Source organism: Pelobates fuscus, chromosome 6 (assembly GCF_036172605.1).
Source record: "Pelobates fuscus isolate aPelFus1 chromosome 6, aPelFus1.pri, whole genome shotgun sequence".
Taxonomy (NCBI): Eukaryota; Metazoa; Chordata; class Amphibia; order Anura; family Pelobatidae; genus Pelobates; species Pelobates fuscus.
Genome location: NC_086322.1, coordinates 14,084,683 through 14,112,313, shown reverse-complemented (window position 1 = coordinate 14,112,313; position 27,631 = coordinate 14,084,683). Strand labels below are relative to the sequence as shown.

Sequence of the window (27,631 nt, the reverse complement as noted above, 5' to 3'; positions counted from 1 at the left end):
ACCCCCTCCTAGTAGTCCACCAGTTTCAGGCATTTCTGTCAAATATGCCCTCCTGGCACCTTCAGGGTAGATCCTTTGCAGAATACCAGGGAGTCCTATACCAGTGAAGGAGCAACATGCATCTCATTTCAGTGCTTATAGAGTATGTTTTAATATTAAAACACATACCCTGCCACTGTGGGAGTGAAAGTGATTTATTGAATTGAATTGTAAGGGATTGTTGAAGATGAGAGACCACATCTGGGGGAGTTGTGGAGTTTGAAATATCCGATATTAAATGACTGATTTTATAGTTGGATAACATGGAGGGCTTAGAGTATGCAGGGAAGAGAATAACAGACCATTTTTAAATACAGCTAACTAGCTGTGGACCCCTTCTACATTGATGCCTGTGATGTCAGCAGTAGTGTCAATCACAAGAGTGGAGATTCAAGTGAAAGGATAAAAAGGAGTGTGGACGGTGGGCATCCCTGTCTTGTACCATTCTGCAACCCCCAGACAGAAACCCATTGGACTGTAGATATCAGGTTAGAATATAACATCATCACCTATACAGGCATTTAGAAAATATTTTTAGTTATGTGGAATAAAATATTTCCATTAACATCTCTTAATTGAGAACCCTCATAGACATATAATTATCAACTCTTACCCGCACTTTGCTTTGGTCTTTCTCAGCCACTTGTTCAAACTAGACCCCGGCTGACGGTACCAGTAGAAGATGCCAAAAGCCACAATTGGCAGGAACACCAGGAAGAGTAGAAGTAGAAACACCATTAGACCATCATGGACTGAAAAGTCAAGAAAAGAAAGTGAGATGCTCCTTGTGATTTAATTACCAACTGGCTGCTATGAAGCATATGTAACCCTAACCGAGCTCTGCAGGACTCACTGTCCACTGTCTATAACTTTGAAAATTGTCTAAGAAAAGACAAATACATTTATATAAATATACATTGAATAATCAATATATGGATTGAAGTTGACATCTGGAAAATCTCAAAATAGTAATAATATATGATACAAAATCTAACAAGAACTCACAATCATCTGTCACAGGACCACTGTCCACACTTCCACCTTGGCCAGGTTTGTCACAATTTGGAGGGGCCCATCTCGAATTACAGTGGCAGTTCCAGTTGCTGTTGCATATCTTGAATTGAAAAAAAAAAAACAGAAGTTATGAATCCTCTAATACACAATGGCCTCCGATTCTGGATAAACAATGGAATTGTTTCTCTACTGATTGTGTTATTGTGGAGATCTATAAATAAAGCACACCGATACTAAAAAGCACAGCCTTGTCCTCTAATAAATAATTATGTACAAAAAGATGCACACCTTAGTTAATAACTTTAATCTCTTTTTTATATAAACAAGGAAAATCAAACAAAAATATAAAAAAATAAACACTGTTGCAAGATTATAACAGTAACAGAGGCTATAAAACATGCACTAAATCAAACAGAAAAGAAAGGATGAGAACAGTGGATGAGGACAAAAGTTTAGAGAGACTCAATAGCTTGCCCCTCGGTACATCCCCGTTTAGGTTTCAATATACTGTATATACTCGAGTATAAGCCGACCCGAATATAAGCCGAGGCCCCTAATTTTACCCCAAAAAACTGGGAAAACGTATTGACTCGAGTATAAGACTAGGGTGGGAAATGCAGCAGCTACTGGTAAATTTCTAAATAAAACTAGATCCTAAAAAAATTATATTAATTGAATATTTATTTACAGTGTGTGTATATAATGAATGCAGTGTGTGCGTATGAATGCAGTGTGTGCATATGAGTGCAGTGTGTATGAGTGCAGTGTGTGTGTATGAGTGCAGTGTGTGTGTATGAGTGAAGTGTGTGTGTGTATGAGTGAAGTGTGTGTGTGTGTATGAGTGCAGTGTGTGTATGAGTGCAGTGTGTGTGTATGAGTGCAGTGTGAGTGCAGTGTGTGTGTGTGAGTGCATTGTGTGTGTGTATATATTAATTGAATATTTATTTACAGTGTGTGTATATAATGAATGCAGTGTGTGCATATGAATGCAGTGTGTGCGTATGAGTGCAGTGTGTATGAGTGCAGTGTGTATGAGTGCAGTGCGTGTATGAGTGCAGTGCGTGTGTGTATGAGTGCAGTGTGTGTGTGTATGAGTGCAGTGTGTGTGTATGAGTGCAGTGTGAGTGCAGTGTGTGTATGAGTGCAGTGTGTGTGTGTATGAGTGCAGTGTGTGTGTATGAGTGCAGTGTGAGTGCAGTGTGTGTATGAGTGCAGTGTATGTATGAATGCAGTGTGTGAGTGCAGTGTGTGTATATGAATGAAGTGTGTGTGTGATGCAGTGTGTGTTTGTGTATGTGTTGGTGGGGGTGGGCATTTTGATTGTTATATTATTAATTATTTTATTAATTATTATTTTATTTTTTTATATTATTTTTTTTTTTTTATTATTATAATTTTTTTTTTCGTCCCCCCTCCCTGCTTGCTAGCTGGCCAGGGAGGGGGGCTCTCCTTATCTGGTGGTCCAGTGGCATTGGCAGTTCAGTGGGTGGGAGAGGGGGCTGTCAGAGCTGTAACTTACCTGTCCTGCAGCTCCTGTCAGCTCCCTCCTCCTCCGCGCCGTCCGGTCAGCTCTTCTGTCAGATCCCACTGTAAGTCTCGCGAGAGCCGTGGCTCTCGCGAGATTTACACTGGGAGCTGACCGAGGTGCTGACCGGACGGCGCGGAGGAGGAGGGAGCTGACAGGAGCTGCAGGAGAGGTAAGTTACAGCTCTGCAGCCCCCACAGCCCCCAGTCTGTATTATGGCAATGCAAATTGCCATAATACAGACTATTGACTCGAGTATAAGCCGAGTTGGGGTTTTTCAGCACAAAAAATGTGCTGAAAAACTCGGCTTATACTCGAGTATATACGGTAGTTTTTGCTCACATGTGCCATTACAGAGAGAACATACCTGAAGCATATCAGACTGGTCCTACCCGTACGGGCACTCCAGGTCCGAAATGCCAGCAAGTTAAATCAAACAGGCATATAAGCTCACTTGCACATTACCTCAAAGGGCTGGACAAAACAAAACCCCAATGTTTCGGCACAGCTAGTGCCTACTAGTGCCTTTTTCATGGGATCCCTTGTTGATATAATAAAGAGATTTGAGTTATAAACGAAGGTGTGCATCTTTTTGTATATAGTAATATGTTGTTTGGCATTAAGGGATGCCTCTTTAAGATAGCACCCGTATATGTGTACAGCCTTTTTCCAATCAAATTTGTTTCTCTAAGAATCATTAACATTGCTGGGTAGACTACAGCCTTCTGTGAAAACAGATTCTTTAGGGAAATGCCATTAATCTATATCAACAGATCACAACTTTTTCACTCTTGGGCATGACACGTAATTGCTGTTTGGAGTGCTATTCAAAGTTTCAATTACTAGAACATCAAATTATGCTCAAATGTAGAGAACTCATTAGACTTCTTGGTAAACTGGCAACAAAACGTGATTCTGAGCTGAGAAGAGTTAAAGTGTAATATATTGCCTTATTAGGAGTTGGGCCACAATGGAAATATCCCAAGCATGTTTTAGCTAATTTTATTTCCAGTAACATCAGATAGCACCCACTCGTGAGGACAGTTCATATGCCAGGCAATCCCAGATGATTACTTTGGCATCTGACTGCCGTCAGCAGCAAGCCTTTAATAAAATTCTCAAACCTTTGTTCTATCTGCAGGACAGATTATGGCTATTTCCACTTCCCGTGATCACTCACCCCATTCCCATTACACTGCGACAAACACTTGTCATACTCAAAGAAAGATGCATTTTGACACCGCTGATCTCTGCAGACCTAGAAAGAAAACAGAACCATTCCAGATGAGAAGATATATAAAGATTTCTGTGAAAAACTCCCCTCTCCAAGTGAGATTGCCACAAGTTCTTGGAGGGGCCTGCTTGCCAGCCTTCTGCCCACAGACTATGGGCCCTGCAGGTAAACCTGTAAAAGACTACCAAACTTGACCTGTTAGCACTGATTTCCCTGGAACTGTTTTGGGCATGCTTCCGGTCAGTCAAAACTATGACTTCCATTAAATTCCTGAACTCCTGGGCCCTGTAGGTAAACCTGTAAAAGACTACCAAACTTGACCGACTGTTAGCACTGATTTCCCTGGAACTGTTTTGGGCATGCTTGCGGTCGGTCAAAACTATGACTTCCATTAAATTCCTGAACTCCTGAACCGATCTGGGTGATTTTTGGATATGTTGTTCACCCACATCAGGGCTATCAGGGGATGTGGCTTATTGTGACTTGTTATGTGGATATCTTGTGTTTTGGGGGTACTTTAGGGGGCTTTTTAGAAATATGTGTTTTTTCTGCCTGGAGATAATTGAGTTGATACAGTAATTAACTAAATTATCTCCCAAGCAGAGGGGAGGGATTGTTTGCCTTGTGTGGGAGTGCCTTACATTGTAAATGTGTTGTTATTGGTTTGGAAGTTTGTGTCCCTGTGCCCAACAAGGTCCACCTGGGTGTCACCCTTGCGGGGAAACTTGCATAAAAGGCAAGTGTGCCTCCATTAAAATGCTATTCCAGCTTACACTCCAAAACTGTGTGTCGTCCTGTTTTTGGAAGGAAAGAAGATTTACTCCTGTGTCTGCTGTTCCAGCTTGCAGGGGAATCAACGTGGAAAGTCCTTGTAAGGACTAGAGCTAATTCCCCATTCGGCTCCAGGGCCCCAGTCAAGCCACGTCGACTGTGGGAAGAAGTGCTGCGGTTTGTCCCCTGTTCAGGCGGTCCTTTGACGGAGGTACCCAGTCGAGGTACAGGGAGTTCCTTTACAATATCTTTAAAGGAACACTATTTTTTAAAACTGCAATGTTTACATAGCAGTACTAAGACGGCAGACTGTCACCAGAATGTCACTAGAGGTGCTTGTGGGAGTTTAGCGGACTCTGAGTCCCCTAAATGATGCTGGATGTCCACACGCTCTGCATGAGGACATCCTGCACCAGTTAAATCCCCATAGGAAAGCATTAGCTCGCTGCACATGCGCAATAGGTCCCCCGTCAGATGATATCAAGGAGGCAGAGTTTGTGTTGTTTTAGGAATACAACAATATATTCACATTAAAAGTATAGTATTAAGAAGTGGAGCGATATCAAACAACAATAAGCCCCTCTCCCACATGCAACAAAGCTTTCAAAAGGGGAATAAAAATACTTAGATTTCTCACTGGATGGTATTCCAATTCATACTCAGCATGTAAGAGAAAAATAAAAACATCATAGAACAGATCTGTATAGATTACTTGGCACTTCTTAAATAGTGCTAAATATCACATGCATTTACTTAATCAGCTGGGTATTAAACAATTTATTTCCAATATGGGGCTTATTGTTGTTTGATATCGCTCCACTTTTTAATACTATACTTTGAATATTCTGTATGTGGTGAAGGGATCATTTTGAAGTGTGGTAGCTAGTATCTACGAAATATTTGGGAATTTATATAATTTATAAATAGCTCTATTTTTGCCCCTATAGAGTTTTTATATACAAAGCGCTCCAGTATTGTGTATTTTATTTTGAATATATTCACATTACTTGTTACTCTGAAATGCTCTTGACAGAGAGACGTTGTTGCTTATAGGATTGACCAGTGTTTGCTGAATCAGATACATATTGGACCTCTTTCTAACAAGAAACAGCTTGTTTAAATATCCTGCCTCACCTGATTCTTTCTAAAATGTTCAAGCTAAGCAAAAAAAAAAGGAGGGGTGTCACCTGGAATGAGGGGTGTCAATGGAAGGAAAAACATGCCATCTGAAAGGAGGCATGTCACCTGTGTCATATTTAATTTATTGGTAAATGAATAAAATTAAATACGGAACTGAAAATGGTATCAATTTACACAGTAGGACAAAATTACATACAGTAAAAGACAGGATAGAAGCGTTATATTCTGCAGAGAAATTTTATTAAATGGGGACTTTAAAATGTAGATGTCTTAACTAAGATAGGATGGACGAGTTCCACACCTCTTGGCTTCCATGGTCAGACTAGGAGTCTAGCTTGTAAGTACATGTTTTCCTTTCCCCCTGTGGCTCACTCCCACTGTAACATGTTTTACTGTGACAATTGATAAGGTTCCATGTTACTGGTTTTAATCTATAAGATACTGTGAGATCGGTGATTTTAGATGGGTTTGTAAAAGTTAAAACTGTATTTTTCTTTGTGCCCTGTTTCTAATCTGTAAACCCTAAGCCCCAGCAACACTGCTGCACAACCCAGATAGTTATTTCCATAGGAATGTGGATTCACCATACAGGAACATATTTTTGTACCATATGGGAACCAACTCACTATCATCTCATTGGATGTGACATCATCTTGCCGATTGTAAATGTCTATCTTACCATGCCATCTCCACACTTTGTCCCCGTCATGACCAGTCCTGGATCTGATGAGTCACTATCATCTTCTTGCACAGAATATGAATATGTCCCTCGACACTTCACGGGGTAACCTTCATGCCAAATGTTAGTGTCCATGGAAACCATGTTGGAGTCCTTTGGTTTTGCAGCACTGCTTTGGCACTGGATCTTGCCACACTTGGCATCCCTTTACAAAGAGCAACATAATTTTTATTATAAATCCAAATGTATATGGTACGGCAACTCTATACAAAAAGATGATGATACTAGAATAGTAAGTATTACTTTTTTATCTATATAACTTCAAACAGGAAGGGATATCTTACAAAAGACAGATTCTGGTCTACGACGGAAAGCTAGCTACAGACTTTAATTAAGTCCTGCGGTCTCCTTCAAAAATCTTACATTACTTTTAGCCCATGCCCATTGCTCTAAGCAAATATGGTTCCCAGGGACCTGTCACGTATTTTAAAATCTGTCCCCAAGGAAGATTTCCAGGTGCAGAAAGAAACTGGTCTTCAGAAGTGCTCCATGCACGGTTGCTTTAAGGGTTAGGATCTCTTTACTATCAGAGGGTGACATCCTAACCCTTAAAGCAACCATGCATGGAGGCTGTCCATCTCCGCAGCCTGCTCTCTACCACAGGAGGTGGGCAGGGATTATTGGCTGGTATACATGCTCTATACCATTTCTGATTGTTAAATTGCAATGTGATAGATTTAACAGAAGTTGGGCCACGCAGGCCTTGTGGCTGAGGTGTTCTAGGGTTCAAGGTGAAGAATATCTTACTCACTCAGTCTTGCACGCCACGTAATGCCCTTGTCGTTTTCTGCCACAGTTTCCGTATTTGTCACCTGCCTTGTTCACTGCTATGAAGCAGTTGTCGGGGGCTGTCCATGCACCTGTAGGGAGGTCGAGTGGTATCAACATGGTTATAGAACAGTGAGCAATAAAAAGATAATTTATTTATCATGTAGGAAAGCCCACATCTTAGGTAGAAATATTCTACACTCTGTTGAACCTGAACCTGTTACTTGGTAACAAGGTACATACCTGATCCCCAGAGATCCACACACTGCTGTTGGTGGGTCAGACACATTCCATTAAAACAATACGCTTCCCCGTAAGCACAGGGAGACCCATCCAGCATGTAGACATTAGGCGGGCAGTAGGGGGCATCTCCCTTGCAGAATTCAGGCAGGTCACATGATCCAGAAACCTCACGGCACAGGGTTCCTGCCACCTTTAGCTGTTATTGAAAAGACAGTTTCTGTTATAAACAACTTTAATAGTCTAGGACAGGGGAGGCAACCTTTTATCAGCACTGTGCCGGCCTTTTAATTTTTTTTTTTTTTTTAATTGAGGCATGTTGCCGTATTCTGCTTGTGTTATTTATACTGTAGTTGCTTTGTATATTGTATATGTTCATGAGTAGTTTGTGGCATCGTGTATGATACCTATGAATGTGGGCTGTGCATGGGGGCTGCTTGTAGAATTGTGTGTGTGGATGGATATGTCACATAGTGTGTTTGGTAGTGTGTGTATGTGAGGGGCTGTTTGGGGTATTGCATGTGAGAGGCTGCATGTGGGGTTGTGTGCATGTATGCGGACTGTCAGTGGTGTTGAGTTTGTGCGGATTGTGTGTTGTGTTTGTGTGTGGACTGTTCGTATTATTTGTATGAAGGGAGGGTTATTCTGCATTTCAGTGTATATCTAGCAGTGTGGATGGCTTCCCTGGGTTCCAGGCTGGCCAGGTACAGGTCAAGGACAGGAGCTGCAGCAGCAGTTGCAGGTTGCTCTACTCCTGTGTGGCTTCCCATTCACAAAGTGCTGGAATAAAGTGATACGAGATCACTTCCTCTATGTGCTGCAATGCTTTAATTGAGGATTGCCCTTCACCACCTTTTTGTATTACCAGATATCTGATGCTGTTTGGCTCTAGCAGCCTTCAGTTTCGTGCAAAGGCACCTCAAGTGCCGTGCATGGCACATGTTCCATAGGTTGCCTACCCCTGGTCTAGGATTAGCCCTTTGTTTCATTTCCTATGACCCTGAGAGGGTTAAAACATAAGCACAAAAATAACATCCAACAAGCTGCCTACCAAGGCTATTGTGTCAGTTTGAATTCTCTTAAATTTTCCTTAATAATTAAAACTGCCAGCAGCAGGGCTTCCTTGGCACCCTGTATCTGATCACCAGGCAGCTATGACCTGCTTGCCAAGCATTCTCCTTGGCTGCTAAGATCTGCTTGAATAGTGGTTTCTTCATTGTACAATTTCTACCACTTTCTTGGTAAAGCGTCTTCCATTGGTTTTTCCATCTAAGACGTGGTATCTCCGAAACCGTCAAACAATGCCATTGCCACTGTGAATTCAGCAATTTCCCGTACTTTCAAGATGTGTAAAGTTACTTAATTCACTCTTGCCAAGTCCATTGCTTGACACGGGTCTATGACTAACTGTTTACTTCTTGATGGAATTAAAAGATCCCCTTAACAGCATTATTTACTTATATTGTATTTGGATATCACTGGACCATTGCGAAGTTCAATCTGTGGTTGCACCCATGGCAGGTGATCTAAGGAGTTTTGTGCTTATTTTATGTACATTGTGCAATTTTTATCTATTCCTCAAGTAAAGATGGGTTGCTGAAGTGTCTATGACAGCTTAAGTCATACTTAACTTTAACTTACCTTGGGACATTAAGGAACTAGTTGGCAGACATGGGTCACCTACCTTACAATTCTGGCAGCAGTCTCCATGCGCACACTGGGCTCCAGCTTTTAAAGTGCAGTTATTAGCATGACAGCAGGGATTGGTACACTCCTAGAAGAAGTTGAGATAGTGTATCAGTTACCATCTCCACAATGATTAATGCCCACATCGGCATCCAACCCACCAATAATGGGTACCACTCAACATGGTGAGAATCCAATATTAAATCTGAGGAGTGTGAGAGGGCACACCATCTATACATAGAACAATTAATATGCTCCAGGCTTTAACCCAGAGGTGGCCAAAATATACACAGACATTTCTGAAGATCTACAACTCCCATGATGCTTTGCCAGAATCAAATTTAACATTTTGCCCAACTGCTCTATTCCCAACTCCTGATTGTCTATCACATCTTACAGAAGATTCTTAGAGCCCTGCATGCAACTAAGTCACTCTACGTACCCTGTACACTTACCTCTGGTTCTCCACAGTCACACTCCTCGCCCTCCTCCAGGAACCCATTCCCGCACTTCTTCCCTGCAACTAGGTCTTTAGTATTTGGCATGTTGAAGAGGCACATCCCACCACCCTTTTGTAAATAGCTCCGAAGTTGATGCTGACTGCATGAGCTGAACTTGCGGGGGAATGGGTGGCTGTGTGAGTCAGAGAGAAGAAGTCACCTATTAAAAAGCACCAGCTTATTCCACAGCGCTGTACAATGGGCACTCTATATAAGAAGTAGGTTTACTCATTGATTCAACCACGCCAAACTGTGAACCTGCAGCAACTAGAGGGTTAAACTCTGAACTGACAACAGTTGGGAATTGAAAGGAAAATTGTAATTTTTAAACCAAATTTGGAAAACAAAAAAATCTAGTTCTGCTATTTTTATAATTTAGTTATTCAGTCCTATTTTTTGCAATGTCCTGGTCAGCGGCTAATTGCAGCTAATGTAGTGAATAAACCTGACAGTGACTCTCTCACACCTCATCTATCAGACACATAACACATTCAATCGCTCAGGAGTTCTCTGATACAACTGCCCCCTGTATGGCTGTCACACAGCTGATCACCCAGTGCCTGTCACGCACCTGATCACTCAGTGACTGTGACGCACCTGATCAACCAGTGCCTGTCACGCACCTGATCACTCAGTGCCTGTCACGCACCTGATCACCCAGTGCCTGTCACGCACCTGATCACCCAGTGACTGTCACACACCTGATCACTCAGTGCCTGTCACGCACCTGATCACTCAGTGCCTGTCACGCACCTGATCAACCAGTGACTGTCACACACCTGATCACTCAGTGCCTGTCACGCACCTGATCACCCAGTGCCTGTCACGCACCTGATCAACCAGTGACTGTCACACACCTGATCACCCAGTGCCTGTCACGCACCTGATCACCCAGTGCCTGTCACGCACCTGATCACTCAGTGCCTGTCACGCACCTGATCACTCAGTGCCTGTCACGCACCTGATCACCCAGTGCCTGTCACACACCTGATCACCCAGTGCCTGTCACGCACCTGATCAACCAGTGCCTGTCACACACCTGATCACCCAGTGCCTGTCACGCACCTGATCACCCAGTGACTGTCACACACCTGGTTACCCAGTGGCTGTCACACACCTGATCACCCAGTGGCTGTCACGCACCTGATCACCCAGTGGCTGTCACGCACCTGATCACCCAGTGGCTGTCACACACCTGATCACCCAGTGACTGTCACACACCTGATCACTCAGTGCCTGTCACACACCTGATCACTCAGTGCCTGTCACACACCTGATCACCCAGTGACTGTCGCGCACCTGATCACCCAGTGACTGTCACACACCTGATCACCCAGTGACTGTTACACACCTGATCACTCAGTGCCTGTCACACACCTGATCACCCAGTGACTGTCGCGCACCTGATCACCCAGTGACTGTCACACACTGGAACAGCCAGTGCCTATTATCACCCAGTGATACCCAATGGCTGTCACACACCAGGCGCCCAGTAGCTGTCACACACCTGATCACCCAGTGCCTGTCACACACATGATCAACCACAAATCTGATATACCTAGTCATCTAGAAATTCTATCTCACATATGAGAACCACATTGTATTTTAATACTCACCCAGTAGCTGCCGCCATGATGCATCCTCCTTGCTCTGGTGTGGCCTCCACACAGCAGCCTTCATTGTCATGGCTCATTCCGAAATTGTGACCAATTTCATGAGCCATCGTAGCCGCAGCTCCAACTGCAACATCTGCGTGGTCCTAGAATGTCATAAAACAGCTGTATTATTATTATTATCATCACTGGATAACCTGCCACTATTGTAACATCAACCCATCTCACACTGCTCCTCTGGATATCCTGCTATTACTGTAATATCAGCATAGCTCACACTAGACTAGTTAACCTTTGACACTCCAAGTGTTGTGGACTACAACTCCCCTGATTCTTTGCCAGCATTATGGCTGTAAGAGCATGGGCGATGTATTTCACAGCATCTGGAATGCCAAACGTTACCTAGCCATGCACTAAACACCGGTTCATTGATCATCCTGCTGTCCCTGTAATATCAGCATAGCCCACAATGATGAACTATACTTTATGAACATAATTATCATAACTAAGTTTCAAATCTGACTCAAGCAAACTGATTATTAGTTCATATAGCACGGTTTACAGTTATCCATTATTATTATTTATAAAATGCCAACAGATTCAGCAGCGCTGTACAATAGGTGGGCTAACAGACAAGTATTTGTAACAAGACAAGCTGAACGCACAGGAACAGATGATGTTGAGGGCTCTGCTCAAACCAGCTTACATTCTAGGGGAAATCCATACCAAATAATACAGGGCTGCCTAATATGTAACACTTACCATGCTGACACCCCCAGAATTTTCGGGCGTGCACATTCCTTCCAGTGGTGCCATCCCAATGGTTGTCCCTCTGAATTTAATGCCACTAAGAATGAAAGAAAAAGGTACAGTATGAATAGGTAAGTGGACACACACGTACCATGAAACCATGGAATTATACAGTGGATGGTAATGATGGGAAGTTTTTTTGGTCATTATTAAATCCTCCGACCCTTTGGGATATTAGGGGGAGCAAAAAAGTGATTTCTGCCATTGTAGAATGCAGGGAGATGATCTGAGCTAATGGAAGACAAGAGTAAATTGTGCCATTGGACAGAAAATGGGAGACTGATCTGTGCCGATTATGACGTTGATTTAATTCAATCGTCCGCAAATAATCGATAAATATTGACTTTTTTCAGACGATTTATTTATCGAATAAAGCTTGATTTAACGAAGGACACATTTTCAAGCAGTCAAACCCGATAAAAGGGTTGGCTGCTTGATAAATAATTATCGATAAATGTATTTTGAAAGTGAGAGCTGCCTGTCAGAGCATTTTGATTGGTTGGCTTAAAGATTGCAAAGTGTGGTATTTATATCTCCACCCCAGCCCTCACCCGTTGGTGGGTGCTAGGGGCTATTTATTAAAGGGACACTATAGTCACCTGAACAACTTTAGCTTACTGAAGCAGTTTTGGTGTATAGAACATGCCCCTGCAGCCTCACTGCTCAATCCTCTGCCATTTAGGAGTTAAATCCCTTTGTTTATGAACCCTAGTCACACCTCCCTGCATGTGACTTGCACAGCCTTCCATAAACACTTCCTGTAAAGAGAGCCCTATTTAGGCTTTCTTTATTGCAAGTTCTGTTTAATTAAGATTTTCTTATCCCCTGCTACGTGAATAGCTTGCTAGACCCTGCAAGAGCCTCCTGTATGTGATTAAAGTTCAATTTAGAGATTGAGATACAATTATTTAAGGTAAATTACATCTGTTTGAAAGTGAAACCAGTTTTTTTTTTTTCATGCAGACTCTGTCAATCATAGCCAGGGGAGGTGTGGCTAGGGCTGCATAAACAAAAACAAAGTGATTTAATTCCTAAATGACAGTGAATTGAGCAGTGAAATTGCAGGGGAATGATCTATACACTAAAACTGCTTTATTTAGCTAAAGTAATTTAGGTGACTATAGTGTTCCTTTAAATATACAAGGAGAGTGGGCATGCCATTGTACACCTTACCCCACATTGTGTCAAGTGTTATCCCACCCACATTTTATTTAATACAGCACTCTAGGTTCAATATGTTTGTAAGCTGTTTAGGAATATAGTAGGTCCAATCAAAACTCAGAAACAGCTACAGATACATTCACTGTAAATGTTATCCCTAGACAGCAGTCCTACCTGTCCCCGACCTAGCCCCAACCACGGCACTGGCAATCAGTGACCAATCAATACAATTCTCACTATCTCAAATATCTGTTTACATACACATCCTTTCAATATCAGGTCATTAACGTCAACATTCGGTATTTACAGATAAAAATGAGGGAAAGGGACCTCAGTTAAGAAAAAGGATAAATTAGTTATTTATTACACGTGAGTTTACAGAGGAAGAGGTTCTATTTCAACTGTCAAAAGTAAAGACAAATAAGTCAATGGGACCTGATGGAACACACCCAAAGCTATTAAAAGAGCTTAGTGGTGTACTAGCAAAACCATTAACAGATTTATTTAACCAATCATTGATAACAGGAGTAGTCCCAGAAGATTGGAAGTTAGCGAATGTTGTGCCCATTCACAAGAAAGGTAATAGGGAGGAGTCTGGCAACTATAGGCCAGTAAGCCTTACTTCAGTAGTGGGGAAAGTGATGGAAACCATGTTAAAGGATAGGATTGTTGAACATCTAAAAACACATGGATTTCAAGATCAGAGACAACATGGGTTTACTTCAGGGAGATCATGCCAAACTAATCTTATGGATTTTTTTTGATTGGGTATCTAAAATTATAGATCAGGGTGGTGCAGTAGACATTGCTTACCTAGATTTCAGTAAGGCTTTTGACACTGTTGCACATAGGAGGCTTATCAATACACTGCAATCTTTAAGTTTGGATTCCAATATTGTTGAATGGGTAAGGCAGTGGCTGAGTGACAGGCAACAGAGGGTTGTAGTCAATGGAGTATTTTCGAAGCTTGGGCTTGTCACCAGTGGGGTACCTCTGGGATCTATACTTGGACCCATTCTCATTAATATTTGTATTAGTGGTATTGCAGAAGGTCTTGATGGTAAGGTATGTATTTTTGCTGATGATACTAAGATATGTAACAGGGTTGATGTTCCAGGAGGGATAAGCCAAATGGCAAATGATTTAGGTAAACTAGAAAAAGATAATGCATCTTGGACGTAAAAACCCAAGGGCAGACTACAGAATATTTGATAGAATCCTAACCTCAACATCTGAGGAAAGGGATTTAGGGGTGATTATTTCTGATGACTTAAAGGTAGGCAGACAATGTAATAGAGCAGCAGGAAATGCTAGCAGAATGCTTGGTTGTATAGGGAGAGGTATTAGCAGTAGAAAGAGGGAAGTGCTCATGCCATTGTACAGAACACTGGTGAGACCTCACTTGGAGTACTGTACGCAGTACTGGAGACCCTATCTTCAGAAGGATATTGATACTTTAGAGAGAGTTCAAAGAAGGGCTACTAAACTGGTTCATGGATTGCAGGATAAAACTTACCAGGAAAGGTTAAAGGATCTTAACATGTATAGCTTGGAGGAAAGACGAGACAGGGGGGATATGATAGAAACATTTAAATACATAAAGGGAATCAACACAGTAAAGGAGGAGACTATATTTAAAAGAAGAAAAACTACCACAACAAGAGGACATGATCTTAAATTAGAGGGACAGAGGTTTAAAAATAATATCAGGAAGTATTACTTTACTGAGAGGGTACTGGATGCATGGAATAGCCTTCCAGCTGAAGTGGTAGAGGTTAACACAGTAAAGGAGTTTAAGCATGCGTGGGATAGGCATAAGGCTATCCTAGCTATAAGATAAGGCCAGGGACTAATAAAAGTATTTAGAAAATTAGGCAGACTAGATGGGCCGAATGGTTCTTATCTGCCGTCACATTCTATGTTTCTATGTTTCTATTAACGTTAAATACCAAATGTTTTAAGTACTAGTGTCCTTCACAGGGATTAGGCGAGATATTGGCTCTACCAGAGCAAACAGTTTAGGTATCATTTTCTTTTGAAAAGAGTTCCCTTCACAGTTTATTCCAGCTGTGTAACGAAAAGACACTCACGTCAGAAGCTGAGCATTATCATGTTTCTTCTTAGATTTCTGTTTCCACAACAGGAAGGAGCGCAGAGTGTAATTAGCATCGTCTGTCACCTCACATTGGTCCCTCTCTGTCCAGACTTCAAGGCCAATCAGAGCTACCTTTATGTTAACTGACATGTAAAACTGAATGGAAAGCACATCTGGAGTTAATTATACAAAATCGGGAGTAAATAACAGACCATCTCTAACATATGCTTACACCTATAACATCCTATCAAGACATTCCACACACAATTCCACCTATCCTTCCACCCATCCCTTACACAAATCTACCCATCCCTTACACAATTCCACCCATCCTTCCACCCATCCCTTACACAAGTCCACCCATCTCTTACACAATTCCACCTATCCTTCCACCCATCCCTTACACAAATCTACCCATCCTTCCACCCATCCCTTACACAAATCCACCCATCCTTCCACCCATCCCTTACACAAGTCCACCCATCTCTTACACAATTCCACCTATCCTTCCACCCATCCCTTACACAAATCTACCCATCCTTCCACCCATCCCTTACACAAATCCACCCATCCTTCCACCCATCCCTTACACAAGTCCACCCATCCCTTACATAATTCCACCCATCCACCCATCCCTTACACAATTCCACCCATCCACCCATCCTTACACCCATCCCTTACACAATTCCACCTATCCCTTACACAATTCTACCAATCTTTCCACTCATCCCTTACATAATTCTACCCATCCTTTTACCCATCTCTTACATAATTCCACCCATCCGTTACACAAATTTACCCATCCCTTACACAATTTCACCCATCCCATACACAATTCCACCCATCCTTCCACCCATCCCTTACACAATTCCACCCATCCTTCCACTCATCCCTTACACAAGTCCACCCATCTCTTACACAATTCCACTCATCCACCCATCCCTTACACAATTCTACCCATCCACCAATCCCTTACATAATTCTACCCATCCTTCCACCCATCCCTTACACAATTCCACCTATCCACCCATCCCTTACACAATTATGCCCATCCTTCCACCCATCTCTTACATAATTACACAGATCCTTCCACCCATTCCTTACACAATTCTACCCATCCTTCCACTCATCCCTTACACAATTATACCCATCCCTTACACAATTATACCCATCCTTCCACCCATCCCTTACACAATTCTAATCATCCTTCCACCCATCCCATACACAATTCTATCCATCCACCCATCCACCCTCACACACAGCTCACCATCAACCCATCCCCCTCACACACAGCTCCTCATCAACCCAATCCCCTCACACAGCTCCCCATCCACCCATCCCCCTTACACAGAGCTCCTCATCAACCCAATTCCCTCACACAGCTCCCCATCCACCCATCCCCCTTACACACAGCTCCGCTTCAACCCATCCCCCTCACACACAGCTCCTCATCAACCCAATCCCCTCACACAGCTCCCCATCCACCCATCCCCCTTACACACAGCTCCGCTTCAACCCATCCCCCTCACACACAGCTCACCATCAACCCATCCCCCTCACACAGCTCCCCACCCACCCATCCCCCTTACACACAGCTCCGCTTCAACCCATCCCCCTCACACACAGCTCACCATCAACCCATCCCCCTCACACACAGCTCCTCATCAACCCAATTCCCTCACACAGCTCCCCATCCACCCATCCCCCTTACACACAGCTCCGCTTCAACCCATCCCCCTCACACAGCTCCTCATCAACCCATCCCCCTCACACAGCTCCCCATCAACCCATCACCATCCCAGCTCTCCATCAACCTATCACCATCCCAGCTCCCAATCAACTCATGCCACTCACAAAGACCCCACTAACTCATCTTCCACACAAACATCTACTTTACATAATTACCTATAGTCCATCTTTCACACCCACACAGAGACCCACAATCTATCCACAAGAAAACACATGTTGTTTCCATACTCACTTTGTCCACAAAATTAGCAATTTCGAGTATACGCTGTTTTGTAAGTCCAAGATTCATGTTTTGGCGACGGTACTGTCAGACAGGGAAGCCTGGTTAGAAATTAGGTACTTTGGGAAAGTAACGCTTGTATTAATTGTGTATCTTCATACAGAGGGGCAATTTGCCTCACTACTCATTGTGTATCCCGAGCAGAGTAACAATGTGCAATTGGTCCTGCTTACTGCTTACTTAAGTATTCTCATTAAGTCCCACTCACTAATTATTCTCATTAAGTCCCACTCACTAAGTATTCTCATTAAGTCCCACTCACTAAGTATTCTCATTAAGTCCCACTCACTAAGTATTCTCATTAAGTCCCACTCACTAAGTATTCTCATTAAGTCCCACTCACTAAGTATTCTCATTAAGTCCCACTAACTAAGTATTCTCATTAAGTCCCACTCACTAAGTATTCTCATTAAGTCCCACTAACTAAGTATTCTCAACAGTGTTTTCACTGAATGAAGAAAATAATGAACTAATGCAATCTTAATAACCAATCTAATCTAATCTTAATAAACAATATAAATGCTAAATGTAGCAAGGAAAACCATCTCAGTTCATTTGTTTACATTCAAGTAAGAAAGAGGTAAGATACAGAATGAGTAGAGTGATGTGACAGAATGAATAGGGAGAGAGAAGTGAAAGAATAAATGAGGAGAGAGGGGTGAGAGACAGAATGGGGAGAGAAGGGTGAGAGACAGAATGAAGAGAGAGGGGTGAGAGACAGATTGAGGAGAGAGGGGTGAGTAACAGAATGAGGAGAGAGGGGAGAGAGAGAATGAGGAGAGAGGGGAGAGAGAATGAGGAGAGAGGAGTGAGAGACAGAATGAGGAGAGAGAGGTAAGAGACAGAATGAGGAGAGAGGGGTGAGAGACAGAATGAGGAGAGAGGGGTGAGAGACAGAATGAGGAGAGAGGGGTGAGAGACAGAATGAGGAGAGAGGGGTGAGAGACAGAATGAGGAGAGAGGGGAGAGAGAGAATGAGGAGAGAGGGGTGAGAGACAGAAGGAGGAGAGAGAAGGGTGAGAGACAGAATGAGGAGAGAGGGGTGAGTGACAGAATGAGGAGAGAGGGATGAGAGACAGAATGAGGAGAGAGGGGTGAGAGACAGAATGAGGAGAGAGAGGTGAGAGAGAGAATGAGGAGAGAGGGGTGAGAGACAGAAGGAGGAGAGAGAAGGGTGAGAGACAGAATGAGGAGAGAGGGGTGAGTGACAGAATGAGGAGAGAGGGGTGAGAGACAGAATGAGGAGAGAGGGGTGAGAGACAGAATGAAGAGAAAGAGGTGAGAGAGAGAATGAGGAGAGAGGGGTGAGAGGCAGAATGAGGAGAGAAAGGTGAGAGACAGAATGAGGAGAGAGGGGTGAGAGACAGAATGAGGAGAGAGGGGCAAGAGACAGAATAGGGAGAGTCTGTCCTAAATGGGGGTAGTTAAAACATAACTTTTAATCATGAAACAAATGTAAATGTAAATGTAAATGCCTAAATACAAGATGAAGGATTATAGAAGAGATAATGTGTGAAACTTAAAAATTATTAAACTGATTAACATAAATAAAAATGTCACTATAGACAGAGTAGAGGAGAATGTGTATGTTTAGCTAAAGAAATATGGCTGGACTAGATAGCTCAAGAATGTAACAGTGAAGTAGCTAATAAATGTTGCAGTAAAGTATACACTCACGGTAACAACTTGAGCAGCATAGATACATATAAATTAGCATAATCACAAATAATAGTTAGCCAAAATAATCACCATGTCAAGTGACGGCAGCTATGCTAGTCGGTCAAAAACAATTAAGCAATATACATGTTAAAGTGCCTGTCAAGTGAAATAATGCTAAACAAGATAAATATTCGTTGTACGGTCTGTCTATTTACTCCAGAACATTGCCTAATTTACAGACAAGGCTGGAGAATATGTTAGAGCTAGTCAGAGTTATTAATGAGATTGCAAAGTAAAGCTAATCAATATAATAGGCTGCTAATTTAGCTTCCAAACACCTAGTCAACATGATGAATGAGATTACAAAGTAAAGCTAACTTCGCTCCCAAACGGAGAAAACTGACTAGTGTTAGTGTGTACAGAGCTGCAGTTTCTCATAAATTGTTCTAATATCCCTTTAGGGCACCTATCTCATAAATAAACTGCTATACTAGCTAACTAACAAGTAAAAGCCTCCTGCAAGACGTTACTATGTATCAGATGCACACTGTTTATATTCGTTTACAGTGTATGTTCACTATGTCAGCGCTTTCGTGGTTTGGCAGATGTGTGGGAGATGGAGGGAGAGTGTGTGGGAGATGGAGGGAGAGTGTGTGGGAGATGGAGGGAGAGTGTGTGGGAGATGGAGGGAGAGTGTGTGAGAGATAGAGGGGGAGAGTGTGTGGGAGATGGAGGGAGAGTGCGTGAGAGATGGAGGGAGAGTGCGTGAGAGATGGAGGGAGAGTGTGTGAGAGATGGAGGGGGAGTGTGTGGGAGATGGAGGGAGAGTGTGTGAGAGATGGAGGGAGAGTGTGTGAGAGATGGAGGGAGAGTGTGTGAGAGATGGAGGGAGAGTGTGTGGGAGATGGAGGGAGAGTGTGTGGGAGATGGAGGGAGAGTGTGTGGGAGATGGAGGGAGAGTGTGTGGGAGATGGAGGGAGAGTGTGTGGGAGATGGAGGGAGAGTGTGTGAGAGATGGAGGGAGAGTGTGTGGGAGATGGAGGAAGTGTGTTGGAAATGGAGGGAGAGTGTGTAAGAGATGGAGGGGGAGTGTGTGGGAGATGGAGGGAGAGTGTGTGGGAGAAAGAGGGAGAGTGTGTGGGAGATGGAGGGAGAGTGTGTGAGAGATGGAGGGAGAGTGTGTGGGAGATGGAGGAAGTGTGTTGGAAATGGAGGGAGAGTGTGTGAGAGATGGAGGGGGAGTGTGTGGGAGATGGAGGGAGAGTGTGTGGGAGATGGAGGGAGAGTGTGTGGGAGATGGAGGGAGAGTGTGTGGGAGATGGAGGGAGAGTGTGTGAGAGATGGAGGGAGAGTGTGTGGGAGATGGAGGGAGAGTGTGTGAGAGATGGAGGGGGAGAGTGTGTGAGATGGAGGGAGAGTGTGTGGGAGATGGAGGGGGAGTGTGTGGGAGATGGAGGGAGAGTGTGTGGGAGATGGAGGGAGAGTGTGTGAGAGATGGAGGGAGAGTGTGTGGGAGATGGAGGGAGAGTGTGTGGGAGATGGAGGGAGAGTGTGTGAGAGATGGAGGGAGAGTGTGTGGGAGATGGAGGAAGTGTGTTGGAAATGGAGGGAGAGTGTGTGAGAGATGGAGGGGGAGTGTGTGGGAGATGGAGGGAGAGTGTGTGGGAGATGGAGGGAGAGTGTGTGAGAGATGGAGGGAGAGTGTGTGGGAGATGGAGGGAGAGTGTGTGAGAGATGGAGGGGGAGAGTGTGTGAGATGGAGGGAGAGTGTGTGGGAGATGGAGGGGGAGTGTGTGGGAGATGGAGGGAGAGTGTGTGGGAGATGGAGGGAGAGTGTGTGGGAGATGGAGGGAGAGTGTGTGAGAGATGGAGGGAGAGTGTGTGGGAGATGGAGGGAGAGTGTGTGAGAGATGGAGGGGGAGTGTGCGGGAGATGGAGGGGGAGAGTGTGTGAGATGGAGGGAGAGTGTGTGAGAGATGGAGGGAGAGTGTGTGGGAGATGGAGGGGGAGTGTGCGGGAGATGGAGGGGGAGAGTGTGTGAGATGGAGGGAGAGTGTGTGAGAGATGGAGGGAGAGTGTGTGGGAGATGGAGGGAGAGTGTGTGGGAGATGGAGGGGGAGTGTGCGGGAGATGGAGGGGGAGAGTGTGTGAGATGGAGGGAGAGTGTGTGGGAGATGGAGGGAGAGTGTGTGAGAGATGGAGGGAGAGTGTGTGAGAGATGGAGGGAGAGTGTGTGGGAGATGGAGGGGGACAGTGTGTGAGATGGAGGGGGAGTGTGTGGGAGATGGAGGGTGAGTGTGTGTGAGATGGAGGGAGAGTGTGTGGGAGATGGAGGGGGAGTGTGTGGGAGATGGAGGGAGAGTGTGTGAGAGATGGAGGGGGAGTGTGTGGGAGATGGAGGGAGAGTGTGTGAGAGATGGAGGGGGAGTGTGTGAGAGATGGAGGGAGAGTGTGTGGGAGATGGAGGGGGGTGTGTGAGAGATGGAGGGGGAATGTGTGAGAGATGGAGGGGGAGTGTGTGAGAGATGGAGGGGGAGTGTGTGAGAGATGGAGGGAGAGTGTGTGAGAGATTCAGGGAGAGAGTGTGGGAGATGAAGGGAGAGTGTGTGGGAGATGGAGGGAGATACATTTTTAAGAGATGCAGAGGGTGTGCCGATCACCTGTGAGAATGAATTGACTGCCTGGAGAACTAGTAACATGTGATGAATTGTTTATTGATTTAATGTGTCACACTCACCAAGCTGTGATCAGCAACAATAAATAACTCCATGAACTTCTGGGTTCCCCACACATTCCTCTTCATCTGCCAGCAACAAAACAATGATTATTAGAAGGTTCTATGAACTCATACCGGGATGGGGGCACGGCCATCGTTATTGTTCTTACTGTAATGAACCCTTTTTCTTCTACTGTAAGTCATCAATGGGAGACATGGCGTTTGTTATCTTGTCTATGATTGCTAATTAACACATTAGCAGATAGTGTACTGACCCTGTATTTATAGTACTATCAGTGCTATCCTCTCGTATTACTTAAGGTAAACAAAGGCAGTTATTTTAGCCATTCTTCATAACTCATGTTTTCCATCTGGTTACTTATTTGTGTAACCTATCTCTGCATTTATTCTAATTCTGTAATATCCTTCTTTAAAACTGGTGCCCAAAAATGCGGAAATCATATTCAGCATAGGTTACCCACTTTTTACTGGACAGAAAGATGATGTGTCATTGAACAATCTAATTATCCAAATATAAAAATATAAACAATACATTGTACATTACAAAGTATCATTAAGGTGTACTTTGCATAATATCCACAAGGTGGCAGTCTCGTCCCTTACAATGCCTTACATTTAGGGTTATCTGATTAATAAAGTCTATCTTACCTCAAGATAGCATAATTTGTGGAAAATCCCTGATTTTAGTCTAGAATTGCTGTAACTTTCACTGGGTTACATATGTTCTCTGTTTGGCTACTTTGACCTAAAGTTTGGCTTACCATAGCCAGGAGTGCTGATACCAGCTTGTCAGCTTATTACTGGGTAAGTAAGGACAATACAAATAAGCCTAGTTGGGTGGCCATGTGATTGACTGAGCTGTTAGTAAATATGGAGAGTTCTAGAGACACAGGAAATGCTTCTTACCCTGTGATGACTCGGCTGGGATAGAAAACTGTTCAAGTGGTCAGTGGCTTGTCCCACGTGGCTACCATGGCCACAGCTTCCTTCTGACAGGGGCAAGTGCTCTGTGCGGTACAGCATGTGGGTTCTGTGGCCTGGCACTGCCAGGGGTTCCAGGTAGAAGCTGTTATTGCGGTTTAGAACTATCAGACCCCTGGGGAGAGGGGAGAAACATGGTGATATGAGTGATTATTGTATGTAGAATTTCACATCTGTCTAATGTGCTGGTAACATGATTGAGACAAAGGGCTTCATCAGGAATGAGACAATCCATCATTAAGGGGTAACTGCAAGGGGTTTAGAGTGCTTGTACTTTGTTCTGATGCTTTAACCATAAGCTTTCACAGTTAATGGATGTGTAATTAAGCAAAAGAGTAAACAATGTTTTCTAGTCTATCTGACTGTGTTTTGCTAATCATGTAAATATAAAGCCCGTCTTCATGTGCTTTCCCTGATAGTATACTCCATAGAAAGTCTGGATTCCTTCCGGAGTGGATTCGGTCATAAAATGTGAATCCATGTCAATATGAACGCATTTTAGCTAACATGATTACAGAGTGGCATTATCGAGTCAGTCCCATGAAAGGACGGGCATTAATGGGAAATTATTGGTCATTGTTTTTGTTGAATGTTATATAGTTACATAGTTGAAAAGAGACTTGCGTCCATCAAGTTCAGCCTTCCTCACATATGTTTTTGCTCTTGATCCAAAAGAAGGCAAAAAAACCAGTCTGAAGCGCTTCCAATTTTGCAACAAACTATGAAAAAAATCCTTCTTGACCTCAAAATAGCAGTCAGATGTCTCCTTGGATCAATCAGCTATTACCCCACTAATTAGAAATTATATCCCTGTATGTATGTTAGTATTTATCCAATTGCAGTTTAAACATCTGTATGGACTCTGATAAAACCACCTCTTCAGGCAGAGAATTCCATATCCTTATTGCTCTTACTGAAAAAAAAAAACCTTTCCTTTGCCTTAGATGAAATCTCCTTTCTTCCAACCTAAATACATAATCTTGTGTCCTATGTATAGCCCTGTTTATGAATAGATTTCCTGATAATGGTTTGTATTGGCCCCAAATATATTTGTATAATGTTATCATATCGCCTCTGAGGTGCCGTTTTCCCAAACTAAAGAGATTTAAATTTTTTAACCTTTCTTCGTAACTAAAATGCTCCATTCCTTTTATAAATTTTGTAGCTCGACTTTGCTCTTTTTCTAGTGCCATGATATCATTTTTTAGAACAGGTGCCCAAAACTGCACAACATATTCAAGGTGTGGTCTTACCAGCAATTTATAAAGAGGCAAAATTATATATTCATCCCGAGAATTTATGCCCCTATTTATACATGACAAAACCTTACTGGCCTTTGCAACTGCAGATTGACATTGCATATTGCTGCCTAATTTGTTGCCTATAACAATTCCCAAATCCTTCTCGTGTGTGGTTATCCCTAATTCACTACCATTTAGGGTGTAAGTTGATTGTACATTCTTGACCCTGAAGTGCATAACTTTGCATTTCTCTATATTAAATTTCATCAGCCATTTTAGTGCTCACTGCTCAGTCTTCTAATCTATTAAAATACCTCTGCAGCAAAGCAATATCCTGCTCATATTTTATTACTTTACAAAGTTTTGTGTAATCTGCAAACACTGAAACATGGCTTTTAATGCCTATTGCAAGATCATTTATAAATATTTTAAATACAAGCCTTCCAAAAACAGAATCCTGAGGGACACCACTTACCACTTTGGCCAGCCTGAAAATTTACCTTTAATGACAACTCGTTGTACTCTATCCTTAAGCCAGTGTTCTACCCAAGAACAGGAATATTCATCTAGACCAGGGGTAGGCAACCTACGGCACTAGTGCCATGCACGGCACTCGAGGTGACTTTGCACGGCACTCAAGGCTGCTAGAGCCAAACAGGCTCTGTCCTATCAGGAGTCCCAGTGAAACTTCAGATATCTGCTAATACGAAGAGGTGGTGAAGGACATTCCTCAATTTATGCATTGCAGCACATAGAGGAAGTGATCTCAGATCACTTCCTCCCAGCACTTGTGAATTGGAATCCACACTGTAGCAGAGCAGCTTGCAGCTGCTGTTGCAGCTCCTATACTTGAGCTATACCTGGCCAGCCTGGTCCCCACTGGAATCTAGGGAAGCCATCCATACTGCTAGATATACACAGAAATAACCCAAATAATACAAATAATACGAACAGCCCATACACAAACATACACACAATCCCCACAAACGCAACACCACTAACAATCCACATACATGCACACAACCCTGCATGCAGCATCTCAAATGCAATACCCCAAACAGCCCCCACACACTACCAAACACACAAGGTGACATTTCCATCCACACACAATTCCACAAGCAGCCCTCATACACAGCTCACATTCATAGGTATCATACACAATACCATAAAGTACTAATGAACATATACAATATAATAGCTCCTATACGCACAAATACAACGATACAAAGCAATTACAGTAAAAATAACACAAGCAGAATACGGCAGCATACACACCTCAATTTTAAAAAATAGGATCGGCACGCTAAGGGACATCACACCTATATCGGCACAGTGCTGCTAAAAGGTTGCCTACCCCTGATCTAGACCAATGTTTTTAGTTTGAAGACTAACCTATTGTGAGGAACCGTATCAAATGTATTGTACAAGTAAGATTAGATATCATTGCTAGTAAATACATTAATGCAGTAATTGCATGATGTAATAGAAATAAAAACCATCAATAATGAATATCATCACTCATATATAGTAATTCCAATGTGTGAAACGCATAGGTGACATCTTATTAGACTATATACAGGAAAAGCTTGCAATCTGTGTCACCAGGTGAATGTGTTTTACCTGATTCCCGCGCAGGTGCTAATGGCGACAGAGGATTCCTGATGTCCCTGTATTTGTCCATGGTAATAGCAATGGTCCTGCAGGTAGAAAGTATGAATTTGGTTTTAGAAACGATGGCAGAAAGAGGGGTAAACACACTTCTTAAGCAGTAACTGCTTTAATTAATTACAAAAAATAATAATAAATGGAAAATTGAAAGAATAAGAATCCTGCGTTAGTTTAATTCTGCCATTATCTGGAAAATCATCTGGCCAACCGCCTGTGAAGGCAATTTACGATGTGAATGCTCATCTCTGCATTACAGACCTAACACAGACCTACAGCCCCATGCACTGAAAGAACATTCCAAGCACTGAATGGTTACTGTTCCAGGAGTTCCCGGAGACCTCCCAGAATAATTTGACAACTTACTTGGGATCCCCCAGATACCCGCAGCTGAAGACCTTTATTTAGATTCTCCTTGGACAAAAACGCAGTTAGCTCCACTGAACTAAGTAGAGTTGTGCACTTATTGACTGATATTGTCAGATGGGCGTTTTCAGGCATTAAGTCCAATCCTTTATCAAACATGCTTAGCTCCATGAAGACAACCAGTAGGAGAAGCTGGGTGGAGCATCCGTGCTCTGGGAGGTGTTAGCGCACTCCTGGCACCATAAGCACCAAAAACACTGTAGTGGGTATGGTGCTTGGAGTGTTCCTTTACTTCACTACCAAGTAACTTCAGTTTGAAAAAGCCTTAGCAAACCATTTATTTTGCACATACACAAATGATAAAACAGTCATCTTGAGCATAGGCTGATGTTCTGGCAAACAAATAAATACAATTGTGCAAATTTACACATTTTGAATTTTTTTTTATTTGTTTTTCCTTTATAGAAATGTTGGGGACTGAAAATCTTTAAGCCGTGTACAGTATCCTTTATGTTGCACTATTTCACACAGAGTCTAAAATGTCCGTATGCAAGCAACACATTTTTCTCAAAAAGTATCAGAAATAGATAAATAAAAATGGTGGAAACCAATTTGTAAGGGCATTACTAACAGTGCGGCTTATTGAAAATGAGACTTGTGCATGGTCTGCTTCCTCAGAATCTTCCTAAAAAATTTAGTTCAGATTCAAAATTCATTCATAAGGTGTTTCAGTTTCGATACATTTTGTCCAAGCGAACAATTCATGAGAACAATTTGGACGATCGAAAACAAAAACAACACAAAACCGTGGCAATCAGTGTATTGCAAAATATGAATATTAAGTATATATTTTAAAGTAAACTGATAGGCGCATTTATACCGTCGTTTGGTTTATAGATGAAATGTGACGATGTAACAAATAGAGGGGAAAAGATCAGTAAAAATAAAATATTCATGAAGAATAGAAATGACTGAATATGAGAAATACAGTCTAGTTGGGCTATTTGTTTCCTGCGTGGGCTTTTTGGCCCTTTCTAACAGGGCTTATTTACTAAAGTGAGAATTCAAAGTGAGTTTTAAATTTAAGGTCCGAGTGGGTGAACTGGAAGTAACTGCAAGAATTTTTCCAATTTGTCTATTTTAACCTTAAATTTGAAAATTCACTTTAAATTCTCACTTTAGGGGATAATCCTGTCATTTCTCTAAAAGGCCCAGTTAAGAAGATAACCTTATAAGGGTATTAAAATGATAAAACATATTTCAAATAAAATAACAGTAAACAAGGCCCCAATCTGCTCAAATTGCTTCTCTAATGCTGCGTACAAGCGTGCCGGCATGTGTCATTCATAATAGAACACTTAAAATAACTTTAGCAATATTGTGTTCTGCCAAACCCTCACAAAACCTGCCAACATTGTTAAAGATTCAACACGCACAAACATGGTTAGAAAGAAGCAGGATTTCTCTAAAATTCTCTATTTAGTGAATATACCGCAATGGAAGCAGTGGTTATGGTAGCAGTATAGGGTAATGGAAGGAAGAACTGATTTTACTGATAAGATAGATCATAAAGAGAAAAGAAAGGGGGCATTATGAAAGACAAAGGAAGGGAGTGAGA

General features: G+C 42.7%; 1 protein-coding gene across 1 annotated transcript in view; it reads right to left on the bottom strand.

Moving 5' to 3' along the window:
- The window catches only part of LOC134614101 (disintegrin and metalloproteinase domain-containing protein 33-like), a 121,071-nt gene that overhangs the window by 9,498 nt on the left and 83,942 nt on the right, over nucleotides 1-27,631 (bottom strand). Inside the window, exons 5-19 of the mRNA XM_063457541.1 lie at nucleotides 25,603-25,679; nucleotides 22,667-22,856; nucleotides 21,761-21,826; nucleotides 17,317-17,388; nucleotides 15,331-15,491; nucleotides 12,032-12,116; nucleotides 11,273-11,415; nucleotides 9,612-9,789; nucleotides 9,155-9,244; nucleotides 7,474-7,669; nucleotides 7,214-7,322; nucleotides 6,403-6,607; nucleotides 3,759-3,836; nucleotides 1,045-1,153; nucleotides 653-791 (exon numbers count right to left, since the gene is read on the bottom strand). Of these exons, the coding sequence (XP_063313611.1) occupies nucleotides 653-791; nucleotides 1,045-1,153; nucleotides 3,759-3,836; nucleotides 6,403-6,607; nucleotides 7,214-7,322; nucleotides 7,474-7,669; nucleotides 9,155-9,244; nucleotides 9,612-9,789; nucleotides 11,273-11,415; nucleotides 12,032-12,116; nucleotides 15,331-15,491; nucleotides 17,317-17,388; nucleotides 21,761-21,826; nucleotides 22,667-22,856; nucleotides 25,603-25,679 (1,898 nt within the window). The remainder of the gene's footprint in view (nucleotides 1-652; nucleotides 792-1,044; nucleotides 1,154-3,758; nucleotides 3,837-6,402; nucleotides 6,608-7,213; nucleotides 7,323-7,473; nucleotides 7,670-9,154; nucleotides 9,245-9,611; nucleotides 9,790-11,272; nucleotides 11,416-12,031; nucleotides 12,117-15,330; nucleotides 15,492-17,316; nucleotides 17,389-21,760; nucleotides 21,827-22,666; nucleotides 22,857-25,602; nucleotides 25,680-27,631) is intronic.